General features: G+C 43.0%; 1 protein-coding gene across 1 annotated transcript; it reads right to left on the reverse strand.

The window, feature by feature from the left end:
• Positions 1–2,692: 2,692 nt before the first annotated feature.
• LOC114686385 (arylacetamide deacetylase-like 4) lies at positions 2,693–14,765 on the reverse strand. The gene is made up of 4 exons (XM_028861064.2): positions 14,563–14,765; positions 9,469–9,685; positions 7,418–7,481; positions 2,693–3,481 (listed from the first exon to the last, which is right to left on the reverse strand). Exons 1-4 carry the CDS (start codon positions 14,725–14,727, stop codon positions 2,707–2,709), a joined length of 1,221 nt encoding a protein of 406 aa, XP_028716897.1. The 5' UTR covers positions 14,728–14,765; the 3' UTR covers positions 2,693–2,706.
• Between the last annotated feature and the right edge of the window lie 302 nt (positions 14,766–15,067).

Here is a 15,067-nt window from a genome sequence, read left to right on the forward strand (position 1 = left end):
AAAGGCCCATTAAGCTCTACTTCATTTTTTTGTTTTGTTTTTTGTTTGTTTGTTTGTTTGTTTGGTATTTTGCTTTTTGTTTTTTTTCAAAATAGGCTTTCTCTGTGTGACCATTCTGGCTGTCCTGGAACTCACTCTGTAGACCAGGCTGGCTTCGAATTCACAGAGATCCACCTGCCTCTGCTTCCCAAGTGCTGGGATTAAAGGTGTGTACCACCACTTCCCGGCTAAGCTCTACTTTTATTAGTCAATGGCATTTCTAGCAACATCTCAAACGTTTCCACATTAAAAGCCACATGGTCAGTTTTATTACAGCAATGACTCCACTTTGAAGTACTAGTTTCTGCCCTAGTTTCCTTTCTGATGCTATATATAAATATCCTGACAAAAAGCAATTGAGGGGAGAAGGGGCTTATGACAGCTTACAACTCCAGGTTACAGTTCATCATTCTTGGAAAGCCAAGGCTGGAACTTCAAACAGTCCCATCCTACATCCATCAACGTAAGACATTCCCCTCCCTAGACACGGCCACAGTCCAACCCAATGTAGACAATCACTCATTGAGACTCTTCCCGGGTGAGTCTAGATTGTGTCACTTTGAAAATTAAAGCTAAACAGCATAGGAAGGTAAAGCTATACAAGTCCCAAATGCCAGGCATAGAGATATAGGATTTGACATTTTCACTGTTGAATTTTGGTCTTTACTTTACTTGCTATTCTCCTGTTCATAGTTTCAGAACAGAAATGCTTGTTCTATTGGATAGTGGAAGCATGGGTTGTTTTGTTTGTTTGTTTCCCTTTTTCCTTTTCTTTACAGAGCTTCAAAATTAAGTAATTGCCTTGATATCAAGAGACTTTTGGCTTTTGAACAAAAGGTTAATAGGAACCTTCAAAGTTGAAATCAATGACTTTTATATTTTAAGGTGTCCCAAGATCATACAGAAGTCATGAATACGAAATGTCCAAATTCATTTGAATCTTCAGTCCCTAGCTGGTGGTGCTGTCTTAGATAGTTGTGGAACTTTTAGGGGCTGGAATCTTTTTTTTTTTTTTAATTTATTATGTATACAGTGCTCTGCCTGCATGTGTCCTTGCAGGCCAGAAGAGGGCACCAGATCTAGTTGCTGGTGGTTGTGAGCCACCATGTGGTTGCTGGGAATTGAACTCAGGACCTCTGGAAGAGCAGTCAGTGCTCTTAACCACTGAGCCATCTCTCCAGCCCAGGGTGGAGTCTTACTGGGGGGAGTAGGTCATTAGATTTGAGTCTTGAAGTCTTGCTGCCCAGCCCCTTCCTATCTGCTCTCTGCTTTCTAGCCACTAATGCGATGTGAGCAGCCATCTCATGCTCCTGTTACCATGGCTTCCATGGTGGGCTCCTCTATAAAGGCACAAACAAAGTAAACTTTTCCTTCCTTAAGTTGCTTCTTGTCAGATATTTGGCCATGGCAACAAAAGTGACTAATATCCATTGTCAAAGGACAGAGCCAAAGGCAGGTATAACCTTGAAGAAGTGGCCTACTTCTCCTCTTCAGCAACCCTTCTCTTTCCACCCTCAAATTTTGTATTGATCAGAGACTAAACCACTCAATAAAGTCAGAGCCCTTGCGATCTAATTGTCTCTGAATTACTAATCTAAAGACTTTTAAACCAATCGGAGGAGACAATAAGATGAATCAACTCAAGTGGATCTGAACAGCAACTAATCATCAGCAAGTTCTTATTCCTACAAAGGCTTTATGCCATGGACCATCACCAGAAGGCAATCCTTTCCCTTTCCATCTGAGCTGAAACAATAGTATTTTCTGGAAAAGAGTAAGGTACTTTTCTCTAATGAAAAACAACAGATGCAGCTCAGTACCTTAGTCCCTTCCATGTTCCAGCTAGTCTCAGATACTCATAAAAGAACCTTGACTTGAGACCCTGTCTCCTGGTAGATGAAAGTCTGCTCTAGAAATTCCAATTAAAGATTTGAGTCCAGACAAGGCTCAACACTCCTTGGAGCTCACTCTTTCCTTCCATTCCTCTCCTCTTACTCATTCAGTGCCTCTCTTTCCTACAAATGAAATTTCTTTCCCACAAAATTTTCCTGTAATTCAGCCTAAGGGTAGATGGGGCTATAAAGAGTTTTTCTGCAAGTATTTTCAGGCCAGAAAAAGAAAAATATGAACTGGACTGTAAGCAGTAACTTTGATTTCATCTATCAGGTGTATGGCCCCTGCAATGCTTTATCATCATGGACACAGATTCATCCATCAGTGACCATGTGACAGGTTGGCTGTATCTATTCTGCACAGATCTGTAAAATAATGCTTCTAGAAAATCCCATGATATTCATCCTCTAAGGGATAGTGGTAGAGTTCTGCTAGATGCAACACTGAACATTGGCCTTGAAGGAAGAAAACAGACAGGGTGAGAATTTGTGCATGCAACAGGTCCTCAGCTCTGTCTCTTCCCCATGACTTGAGGCATTCAGCAAAGTCCTTTGCTGATGTCAGAAGCCATCCTTCACTTATCCTACTTATGTGTATATCATGTACGTTTTTCCTTTCTTTTCCTTTATGGGTTTTGTTTTTGTTTTTCATTCTGCTTGTTTTCAGTCTGCTTGTTTACTTATTTCTTTAGGGTTGTTTGTTTGTTTGCAGTGCTAGAGATTTTTATTGTGCAAGCTAAGCAATTATTTAACCACTGGCTTCACCCTGAAGATCTCATATGCCCTTTATATAACTGACTGTAGAATTCATAACCTTATGTGAACAGGGAAAAGAGAAAATGTTCTTATCAAATAAAAGTATGCATCCATGAAAGCCATCTTCCACATGGCACCAGGTTACTGGGACCCCCTGGTCCTCCAAGCGTTTCTTGTAGAGCAAGGTGTCATCACGGAGAACATCATATTCACAGCTCACCAGGAATGCTTCAGGAAGCTTGGCAATAGTCTTATCATCTGCCAGGAGAGGTGAAGTTTCTAAATCAAAAATACTCTTGGTTTCCAAATAGGCAGTCTCATTAAAAAGTCCAGGAAACTCGGATTGTGGGCCTTTGATCTTGAATCTTTGGGGGATATTATCAGAACTGACCCATTTCTCATATTTCTTCCAGTAGTCTGGGGGTATAAAAGTACCTTTCAACATGGAATCCATCCAGGACAGGTCAATGGCCAAATACTTACACACACAGGTCATCAAAAATTTCCTAGATAGGAATGGGGCGTTATGATTTTGCTGGTAAGATGGTAACTGAAAATTGACTGCCTGGGTGACTGGATAAATCAGCACCTGAGCCCGAAACTGGGGAAGATCTTGTCTGCCCAGTAACACCTGGCTAATAATAGCTGCAGCCCCAGCTCCAATGCTTTCTCCACTAACCACCACCCGGGCAGGGTCTACCCCATAGGTTTTCAGGTCTTTCAAGAAGTGGATGGTGGCATTCAGGCAATCCCGGAAAGCAGATGGGTGATGGTGGTCAGGAAGCTTGCGGTACCTAAGGAGGAAAAACAACTCAAAAACAAAAAAACATAGCACACTAACACATAAAGGGTTTAGTGGAGGCTATCAACTAGTGATCTCTATGCCCAGAGAAGACAGAGCATGATTAAACCTTAAGAATGACCCCCCAAAAGAAAGATTATGTCCTAGTTATCTTTAATTGTCAATCTAACAGAGTCTATAATGAGGTGGTATTGTGTTCCCCAAAATATTGTGCACCCTAATAAACTTATCTGGGGTCAGAGACAGAACAGCCACAATATTAAACATAGAGGATAGGCAGTGGTAGCACATGCCTTTAATCCTAGCATTCCAGAGGCAGAAATCCATATGTTCAAGGATACAGCCAAGCATGGTTACTCATGCCTTTAATCCCAGAAAGTGAGCCTTTAATCCCAGGGAGTGAGGCAGAAAGCAGAAAGATATATAAGGTGTGAGGACCAGAAACTGGAGGCATTTGGCTGGTTAAGCTTTTAGGCTTCTAGCAACAGTTCAACTGAGATTCATTCTGGATGAGGACTCAGAGGCTTCCAGTCTGAGGAAACAGGACCAGCTGAGGAACTGGTGAGGTGAGGTAGCTGTGGCTTGTTCTATCTCTCTGATCTTCCAGCTTCACCCCAATACCTGGCCTCAGGCTTGATTTTATTAATAAGACCTTCTAAGATTCCTGCTACACTATAAATATCTGAGAAGAGAGCCTCAGTTGAGGAATTTCCTAGATCGAATTGGTGTGTAGGCTGAGTCAGGCATGGTGGCACGTGCCTTTAATCCCAGTATTTGGGAGGCAGAAGCAGGCATATCTCTGTGAATTCAAGGCCAGCCTGGTCTACAAAGCAAGTTCCAGGACAGCTAGGGCCTTACACAGAGAAACTCTGTCTCGAAAAACCAAAACCCAAACAAACAAGCAAACCAAAAATTGGCCCATGGCATGTCTGTATGGGATGATTGTCTTGATTGCTAATTGGTTTGGGAGGGCCAATACCACCATGGGCAGCACCATTCCTGGGCAGGTGACCCTGGGCTGTTAAGTATGAGCCTACAAGCCAGCAAGCCAGAAACATTCTTCATGGTTCCTGTTGAACTTGGCTGTGAAGCGAGTTCCTTGGTCAGAGATAGTGCTTTGTAGATTAGTACGCAGGCCTGCTTTCAAGTTTCTGCCTTGACATTCCTTAATGATGCCCTATGACCCAGAATTGTAAGCTAAAATGAACATCTCTTCTCCTGATTTTGGTCAGGGTGTTTTATTATAGCAACAGGAAGAAAACTGGGCTGAAGGGCTATCCTCAGTTTTGTTTTTTTGTTTTTTTTTCTATTTGACTTTGAAGAACCTGCCTGGAGTCAGAGTGGCAAGGATTCTCCATTCAAATACATAGAGATTAACAAATCCCACAGAGAATTATGCAAGTTGAAAGCTAATTCCCACGGAAAGTGGGAAGACAAGCAATGACAGGGACAAGGCAATGATGTGTCTTACTTCCTGTCAGAAGAGATGGGGAGGCTAAGGCTAAAGTCAAGATGAAAGCGGTTCAGCTGGACATAACAGGGAAGAGGAGAGAGGGTGGGAAGAGTGGGGGGGGTGACAAGAGAGGAGAGAAGAGCGATGGTCTCCTTGTGTTCCAGCATCACTCAGGCATCTCCTCCCAGGCCCTGCTCACTGCAGCTCTCCAGCCACTGCCTCCCAACACTCAGACCTACAGGCCAAACTTTCCAATTCCCCACAAAATATCACTACAGGTAGGTGGGAAGCATGTTGCACGCACCTAAGGAGCAAAGAGGAAATGTAGCACAATGTTGTGCAGATGCCAGCAAAGGTGTTTATATTTCTGTGTTCTGCATACAAGAGATCTTCAGTGCCTACAGGCCTTCTGAGAGTTGGGTTCCAATAATTGAAGTTCAGTTACCATAAAGGCCAGGTAGGTCCCCGGAGGCTCTAAGGATGCTACCCTTATCTTGTCATCAGAGAGAATCATAGACGCTTAATGTGATGGATAATCTTGGTTATCAGTTTGATCACATCTGGACCCAACAAAAATCTAAGATCACGTCTGAGCATTGTTCTTTCTTTCTTTCTTTCTTTCTTTCTTTCTTTCTTTCTTTCTTTCTTTCTTTCTTTCTTTCTTCCTTCCTTCCTTCCTTCCTTCCTTCCTTCCTTCCTTCTTTCTTTCTTTCTTTCTTTCTTTCTTTCTTTCTTTCTTTCTTTCATCAGATTGTTTGAGTTGGGAAGACGCATCATAAATCTGGGCCACATCTTCTGGTGGCAGCCCACATAAAAGGATAGTGAAGAAGGAACTTTTGCATTTTGCCTGCTTTCCCTCAGTTTTGATGGCAGGTTCATTTATCCATTTGCTTAGGCATTTCTTAACTGGAATTAGAACCTACTTCTTTGAAGTTCCCAACATAGACTAAAGACCAGCAGCTTTCTAGGAATCCTTTGGGACCTCAGCACCAGATTGGAATTGAGACATCCAGTCTTGTAGACAGAACAATTATTGGATTCTTGGTTTTTCCATTGGGAGACAGTTAGACCATAGCCTGTAAGCCACTCTAATAAACCCCCTTTTAATAAATATCCATTCTATCCATTCTGTTGCTCTAGAGAACCCTTACTAATACACTTGCTAACTTTCTCCGGTCATAATATCTGCATTGTCTACCCAGCCTGAGGGATGCCAAGGTGTGACAGAGCCACTGTAGAAACAGTCTAACAAGGGAGATTTGACTAGAGCATCCTCCTCTGCCTTCCATCCACTCAAAAACCCCTTTTGTTTACAGAAGACTAGAGTTGGTCCCTTGGTGTCTGCCATTGACTAGGTGGAGACTAGACTCTCCACCTTGGTCCCTGTGTGTCTGCCATTGGGTAGATGGAATTTTGACAGCACACTGAGAGAGAACCTTCAGAATCATCACTCCAACAAAAACCTTGTCCCTGATCTAAGCCATCTTTTACTGCTCCATTATCCTCCCCAGGCCAATGCCAGACTGTTGAAGGAAAGTTACTCTGTGTGGTGGTTTAAATGAGAACTGTCCCCAATAGGCTCAGATATTTGAACACTTGGTTTCCATTTGGTGGCACTGTTTAGCAAGATTGTGGAATCTTTGGGAGGCAGAGTCTTGACAGAGGAAGTATGTCACAGCTAGTGGGCTTTGGGTGTTTATAGCCTTGTCCTACCTCCTGTTCATTCTCTGCTTTGTGTTTGTGGTTGAGGATGTGAGCTCTTAGCTTGTTACTCCTACTGCCCTGGCTGCTGCATACTTCCATGCCTCCTAGCCATGATGGACTATTATCTTCCTAGAATCATAAACTGAAATAAAGTTTCTGTTCCTTAAGTTGCTTGGGTTGTGGTGAATATTTTTTAGTATTTTAATTTTAATTTGTAATTATGTGTATATGTATGAGTCTGTGGGTTTGTGCACATGGTGCAATGCCCACAGGAACCAGAAGAGGGCACTGGATGCCCTGGAACTTGAGCTACCAATGGTCATTGATCTATTGATGTGGGTACTGGGAACCGAACTCAGGCCCTCTGCAAAAGCAGGACACACTCTTCACCCCTGAGTCATCTCCCCAGCCTCAATTGTGGTGTTTTATCACAGCAACAGAAAAGTAACTAAGACACTCTGGTTCCTGATTCTATCACTCATTTTCTTTTAACATCAATTTATTGTGTTTCTAGGTATCCATAAAACATATCCCATTGATTTTAGTTATTTTAAACTATGATAAAGTATTGAGTTTGATGTAGGTTGTTGAAAAGTTTTATTTAATTTTTCACTACCTAGATTCCTTCACATCATGATGTTCCTTTCTGTTTCATTTACTGAATGGCTATACATGGGTCCAGAGCAAAGCAGGGCCATCTAATCTTGTGTTCACTCTATCAGGGATTATCCAGGTACCTGATGAAGCCAATGTCTATTGTAAGCTACTCACCCCACTGACAGCAGTACTGAATCTGTCTCCCGGGCCAGGTAGCTGCATATGTTGTGGAAACAATCTGTAAGACAAGAACAGGTCCAACGCATCCAATGAGGAGGATCTAGAACTTTCTACCACAGCTCTAAGACAGAAGTTTCTGCCATGAGTAAGGAGGTAACATCCTCCTTGTGTTCTGATTCTTGACATATCTGAAGTGACTCTGGCCAGATCTGCCAGGGAAAGCCAGTCATCACTCTCAATGTCAGGGCTCAAGGGGACTTTGTGGCTCATCTTCTGTATCATTGAACTTTATAGTGAGGAAACTGAGGACTGTAAGGCCTGGGGAATCTGAAATGGACAAAGCCAAGATTGTGGAGTTTAGAATGATAGACTGGGAGTATTAATAATTTTATATATTTCATATTGAATAGGAAATACCTAAAGGCTGGATAGAACATTTCAGTTAGGAGGGTAGTACATCTGAAGTTCCAGAAGATGAAGCCTCTAAGATTACTGGGTTGCACATCCAGGTCCAATGCCAGGCACAGAACCTGAGAAAAGTATCTTAAACTCAGCCTTGTCCAGCCATGGCTGCTGGCAGACAGAGTTTTGTACCTGTCACTCTCTCTGCTTGGAGTGAACAGGACAGGGTTGAGTTGGTGACACATCTCTATGGACACTGAACCAAAGGAACACCAGGACTTCAGCAACTCATATAAGTAGCATTTCTATGGGTGTTTTCACCACTGAAGAGCTTGACAATCTAGGGGGAGGCTTCCAAGGGTTTCTGAGACTGAAAAATGCTCCTGGACAGGGGTGGGACCCATACCTGGGTTCTAATCATAGTTAATTTGTGAGCATCATTTTCAACACCTTCAGGTATAGAATAGCCAAGGATATTTCTACCACAAGGTGGCAGCAAGTTACCCCCATCTCATCCTGTTCTACCAATGGAGAGGGACATCCATCTGTCTTTGTCTACATCTGTGCATCTTGCTCATTCAACCATTTGTTCCTTTGCAAATTTATCTTTTCCCTCAACTATCAATAGATAATTATATCCACGTGTTTATAAGTCAGTTAAAAAATACGAACAATAAGGTCAAGCAATGGGGATCCAACAACGCAGACAATACAGGTCTCTTTCCCACTTAGCATTTCCATTCTTACTAGGGGTAGAAAGACAGCAAGAAAAAAAGGAACACGGGGGTTGGGGAACCAAAGCAAGCTCCGGTGGTGACAAATGCCATAAAGACATTCAACAAGGAAGATGGTCATGGGTGGAACTGGAGGGTGGGTGTTCAGTCTCACAATGGCAGAAAAATTCTGTAGATAGATGTTGGCGGAGTCCACTCTAGAAAGGCCATTTGTGGAAATATCCAAGATCAAAGGGGTATTCACCCATTCCAAGCCAGTCATGGGGGACATGTTTTGAGAACAAAACACAATGCACAGAACACCAAGAGTGATGAGCTCAGCATGTCTGCTGCACATAACAGACTCTGTGCCGCAGCACAGCAAGAGCAGGAGGGAACAAAAAGTGTCTGCATGGGAGAGGGTATCACAGGGGAAAAGAAGAGGCTAGACTGCAGAAATGCTCTATGAGGTGTGTTTTAAGACCTCCCCCCCCTCATGGTTCATAATGAGGAACAACCTACAAGTTAAGAAATGAAGAAGAGGGATGACATCAGGATGCCTAACTGCTGGGGTAGGATGGTACAAACTTGTTGCACTGAAGTGATCCAACAGAGCTGAGGGACATGTGTGATTTGGGGATCTCAGATGAGCCGGTGGCTTTGAGAAGGAATGGAGAGGAGGGACCACACCAAGTACTTGGCTGCTTGTGGCAGTGTCCCCTCCTGGACTAAGACTTATTATAGACAATATTTCCATGGAAACTGCAACCTTATTGACTGACATAACCCTCAGCCTCTATGTGGCCTCTTCAGAAGGATTTCTGACTGTTACTTTCTCTGTCTCCCTCCCAAGAATTCCAATGGAATGTAGATGTAGTTATGTCAGTCATGAGACACCCCCCTTTCCTGCACCTCAGAGACATTTCTTACCCAGGCTGCCAAACACACAACCTCCTCCATGGTAGAAGATGATGCCTCGCCGGGGGCCAGAAGAGGCTGCCTTGGGTTGGAACAGCCTCACAGGGATTGTTCCAAAGTGCAGGTTCTTTACCAACACACCAGAGTTATTCTTTGACACCACTAGGTCTTGTAAAAATCGGAAAAAGCGGGGCATGGAGCAAATTTTCATCTTCTCCAGTAAATTCCCCTGTAGAAAGATAGAAGGAAAAACCAGTTGGCTGCCTTCCACAGTTGTCCATTATTTCCACTATACTGTTATTGCCTAATGTACTATATGGCTCAACTCAAGACTTTGCCAAGGCTCCTAATTGGATGGGATTGTTTCCTGTAAGCAAGCCAGTGCCTAGTTGTGAAGCTCTAGGAAACAAGGGACATGAACTAGGAGAAAAAGGCTATTCCTGCTTACCGTGAGGATTTCCCAGTAGCCTTTGCAACAAGCACCAGTGGTCCCACAGTTTGAGTTCTATGCTAGCTCTCAGCTTATTTCACTCATCTGGTACCTCATTTTCTAGTTATACAGATGCCTCTTCACATTGCTTTACCTAATCCTTAAAAATACATCATGAGATTGAGTGTACATGCCTTTAATTCCAGCACTTGAGAGGCTGAGGCAGGCAGATCTCTGTGAGTTTGAAGCCAGCCTGGTCTACATAGTGAATTCCAGGATAGCCATAGCTACATAGTGAGACCCTTTCATGAGTAAACAAAAACAAAAACAAACATAAGACACAAACAAAAAATATGAGGGAAATGACTATTTCTAGTCCCACAGTCATTTAAGACTCACATGATGCCCTCTGTCACACACAGTATACAGTAAAGTGCTGTCCCAAAGCCTACCACAGACTCAGAGTTTCTCAATACAGCCTTTGCAGTTATGAGGGCCATGCTTAGTTCAATTTCTGCTCCAAACTATGTGCTCCAAACTAGGTGACTCAGTGATAACTTCTCTTATAAATCCCTAATTCACAAAGCAGGATTAATTTCCATGTACTCCAGGGCTTTCTGGGTGGAATGAAGTGGGTGGGTTATGAAAATTACCAAACAGTGAAGTTTGCCAGTGGTGATTATCTTTTCCATGATAGTCTGTGCATCAATGATGTACTTGTCAGAAACTCTGTGGTGTTCTTTAAGTGTGAATGACAGGGATAAAATCCACTGGTAAGGCTGAAAGTCAAGGCCACTGTCTTAGTTAGACTTTCTATTGCTGTGAAGAGACACCATGACCACGGCAACCCTTATCAAGGAAAACGTTTAATTGAGGTGGCAGTTTACAGTTTTAGAGGTTTAGTCCATTATCAGCATGATGGGGCTCATGGCAGTGTATAGGTAGACATGGTACTGGAGAAAGAGCTGCTACATCTTGCTGTATAGGCAACAGGAAGTAGACTCAGACACTAGGCAGTGTCTTGAGCATAGGAGACCTCAAAGCCGGTCCCATCAGTGACATACTTCCTCCAACAAGACCTCACCTCCTAATAGTGTCACTCACTTTGGGAATCATTTTCTTCCACACCACCACAGGCACTTTAGATTTTTGAGAAGGCAAAAGATGGGACTATAACCTGTTAGCCACAAATGTCTCACAACAGGTCAGCCTTGGACTGTAACTTCTGTACCAGCTGACATAGGGACTGGATTAGTGAGATCAACATTTTACTCCTTAGCAGACTGATGGACATCGAGACATGTCCTAATGGTGGGCTCCACCTGGAAGATGAGCTATTTGTGGGCTTACATGCCATGTGGCCTTTCATCTCATTGGGAAAAACACCAATGACCTCAGAACATCTTTAGCAGTTTACAGTCTACAACCATACCCCCTAATAATATCCTCCTCCCTTCCCCTCCTCTCCTGTTCCACTACACTGAACTCCATGCTGACCCTCTAAAGTCCAGGCCCCTGGATGTCTCATCCAACAAGGTATCCATGTGGCTCTTCCCTCATCCCCCTTTTAGCTGCTAACTCAGGTATCACCTCTCAGCAAGGCAGGTCTCCCTTTCCTTTCCCTAGCAGAATTTATGGTCTCCTCCTGCCTTTTCTTCCCCATAGTCAGTTACCATTCAGGGCACTGTTTTGAGAGCATGTTGGGTATGTTCATGAATGTGCATCATTTGCTACTAGAAGAGAAGCTATGAGTGATGTTTGTCTTCTACATTCCCCTCTGTTCTAGAAATCTTGATTGGCACCTGCCCAGAGGGTGTATTCAAAGCCTAGTGTGCCAGGGTGCATAGTTCCATTGGGCACACACATGCAGACTGAGAGTGTCACGAGGGGTTAAACACAGCACAGAACTGGCTCCATGCATGAGTCTCACGTTCTCCTTCTTCTTTTCTGAAATGTACTGAGAAACATTTTCCCAGAGTGGGTTGACAAGGACTGAGTCTATCTCCAGACAGTCATCTCCAGGGCCTTCACCAACTTATACTTTTCACCAAGCTTGGTACTGCACAGATGCCCAATCCATGCTTACTGAACAAAAGACCAATAGGGTGACTAAACACTGAGGTGGTCAACCTGGGCTTCCAAAATGAAACAGCCAGGAACCCAAAGAGGATCTTCAAACAGCTAAGAAAATCAACTATAAACAACCTGTTCCTGCTGAGAGCAATCAGCTGGCTCTTACCATTGCCATAGAATCAAAAACCTCAAAGAGGGAGAATATGGTGGTGGATATCTGTAACCTCCTAGAATTTTCCCCAGTAGGGGCAACCACAGTGTCTCTTCAGACATTACCAAAACATCCTCTGGGGCATAAACAACTTTTGTTGGTAATCATTGGTCTGCACCTTGGTGCAGAGACCTCTGACTCTCATACATAATTTGTGACCCAATGGCAATTCACTTGTGGAATCACCCTAAGAACATAGATACATTCTTGCTTCTAATTTGACACAAAAGAACAGTTCAGCCTAAAGAACACAGTTTATGTTCTGTGATCAGGCTGCCTGTTTCTACCATACAAGTGACTCCAGAGAAGTCAATAAACTGGCCAGTAGTGGACAATTCGATTGTATCAGATTTGGGGAAACTCAAGGGGATAAAACATGCAAAACTCTCTACTGAGAGATCTGTGATGCTCTTGTTCCTTCAGATTGAGTAGAGGAAAAGATGTCACCTGTAAAAATCTAATGTCTTAGCAGAATGGATCATACCCCACCCCAAATATGCCTCTTTGGAATAAGGAATACTTTGAGTTGACAATAAACAAAACCCATCAAATTAAAAGGCCTTTTGCCTTCCTGTTATTTGCCATGAAGCAAAAAAGTAAATCTCCTTTGAGAAATGTGTCTCAAACCAAGAAGGACAAAGAAAATAAATCTAAATTCCCAAAACTGATTAAAAAAAAACCCCAACTCTCATTGTTCATAATTTTCCCCCACAAAGTTACTTTCTTACAGTGTATGGTCTGTAAAAGTTTGAACACATTTACTTTCTCATTTCTCTATGATCTTATGATTCTTTGTCAAAACAGAAAATAAGCCCTCAGGTCTAACCACTTTTCAGTTTGTGTACATTAGATATTAAAAGTGACTAATATCATGTACCACCTACCTCCAGTTAATCTCTCTTAATTTCAAAAGTCCCAGAACAGATCCTAGGAAGGGAAATACAATACTCTTTGCCCTTCCCAAAACTTTGAAATAGTGACATGAATTTTATGGTAGTAATCAACCACTTTCTGATTGAATCTAAAACCTACTCCGTGAGATGAACCCACACATGGCACTGTTAATGGAGCCAAGAGCTGGTGATTAGATAAGTCACAGGTCCCAGAAGAGATCCTAAGACTGTTATTTTGCTATATGGACACAGTGTTAAAATGACTCCTAATTGCTAGCTGCCTGTTGCTATACTCACAGGTAAGTGCATCTCTCAGCTCTCATCAAGGAAGCTTCCCCTTGAAGTAGATGACAATCAACACAAAGACCCTCAACCGGTCAACATGCAGAGAATTAAGAGACACTACAGAGTGCTCAGTCCTAAATGGGACATCTCTACCACATTCCTCTCCTATGGCTCAGAGGTCTTCACAGAAGAGACTACAGAAAGATTATAGAAGCTGGAGGAAGGAGAAAACTTCAAGGAAACAGTGTCTCTGGACGTACCAAGACAGTAGCATGTACAAACTCAAGGCGATGTGACAGCATGTGCGAGACCTCCTCAAGCACAAGCCAGACCAAAATTTCAGCATGGAGGGGAGGAAGGTGGGCATAAAACCCCAGTATTAGCTGAGGGGCTATTGATATGATCTGTGTGAGAAAAAGTCAGTTTCTTAAACGATGTGGCCCCTGGTGGCTGGGCAACACTCCAGGACAGGCCCAACTCCAAAGAATACAGAAACTTAACTTGATTTAAAGAAAAAAAGAAAGAAAGACAAAAAAAATCAAAGCTGGGTGGGTAGGGAGGTAAGAATGAAGAGGGTGGAAATAGCAAGAGTGGGAAGAAGGGTGAATATGATCTAAGTACATGGTATGAAATTATCAAAGAAATGAAAATATTTTAAAAATTGAATGAGAGAAACCCTAACCAAGAAGGTACTAAAATCTTGTGCTATGGTTTGAGACTGCTGGTTCCAAACACTCAAAATATGTCATCAAGAATCATGGAGACCTGGACATCACAGCATGTCAGACCTTTCTACACCTAACCGAAGGTTCTATATTTCTACCAAAAGAACAATAGGCTGTATTTTTTCCCAACTGGTTATGGATTGATAGTTTTATGTTACCCTACCAAGGTAAAATCACCACACACAATTCCTTCCCCAGTTTTTATTACACAGACTCCAGATCCTCACCAAAAATCTTCTCCATGAATTTCCTCCCTGCTAACTGTCCCCTTGCTGGTTTATGAACTGAGAGTACACTCAGAGCTCATTTAATGGACACTGTACAGGGAGCCGCAGTATTTAAGAAGTCCTTATCACAATGTCTGTCATTACCACTGACCAGTATATATTATCAGGTGCTCTTAAATTATATGGATCTTTGCTAAATTCTTTCCCAAGGCTGGGATTTTGTCTACCCGGGCAGGACAAGGTCAATGAAAACAAAACTTACCAAAGTTATTACCAGCTGAAAGAAGTAGTGTAGAATGTGAAATCTCACTCGGTGGGTGATGGCAGGAGGAACATGGACAATAAATATCTCCTCTAAGAGAACCCATACACTGATCCCCAGGACCAGGAGGCATGCAGCAGTGAAGAGGATTATCCCCAAGATCATGGTGGTCTTGTCCCTTCAGAACAAGCTGAGGAAGACTTGTCACCTGGAAAGAGCTTGTGGAACTCTCTCCTCCACAGATTCAGGTGCCTTATAACACAGGGTGTCTCCAGGGCCTGCCCCCTCCCACTACAGGCAGCTATGGCACTCTGGGAACATCCTTCTGTGATGCTCAAGGGATTACATCAGATCCTCACCTGAAGAAGTTCCTGCCCAGCAGAAGCAGAGCCCTGGCACCTTGTCCCAGGGCAGCCTGGAGAGTCACCAGTTGATTAGAGGAGTGACACCTGTGAGGAAGGAATCACTGGAGTATGATGTCACAGCATGGCTAGATCTGTGGGAG

The sequence above is a fragment of the Peromyscus leucopus genome, chromosome 2, assembly GCF_004664715.2.
Source record: "Peromyscus leucopus breed LL Stock chromosome 2, UCI_PerLeu_2.1, whole genome shotgun sequence".
Classification (NCBI taxonomy): domain Eukaryota; kingdom Metazoa; phylum Chordata; class Mammalia; order Rodentia; family Cricetidae; genus Peromyscus; species Peromyscus leucopus.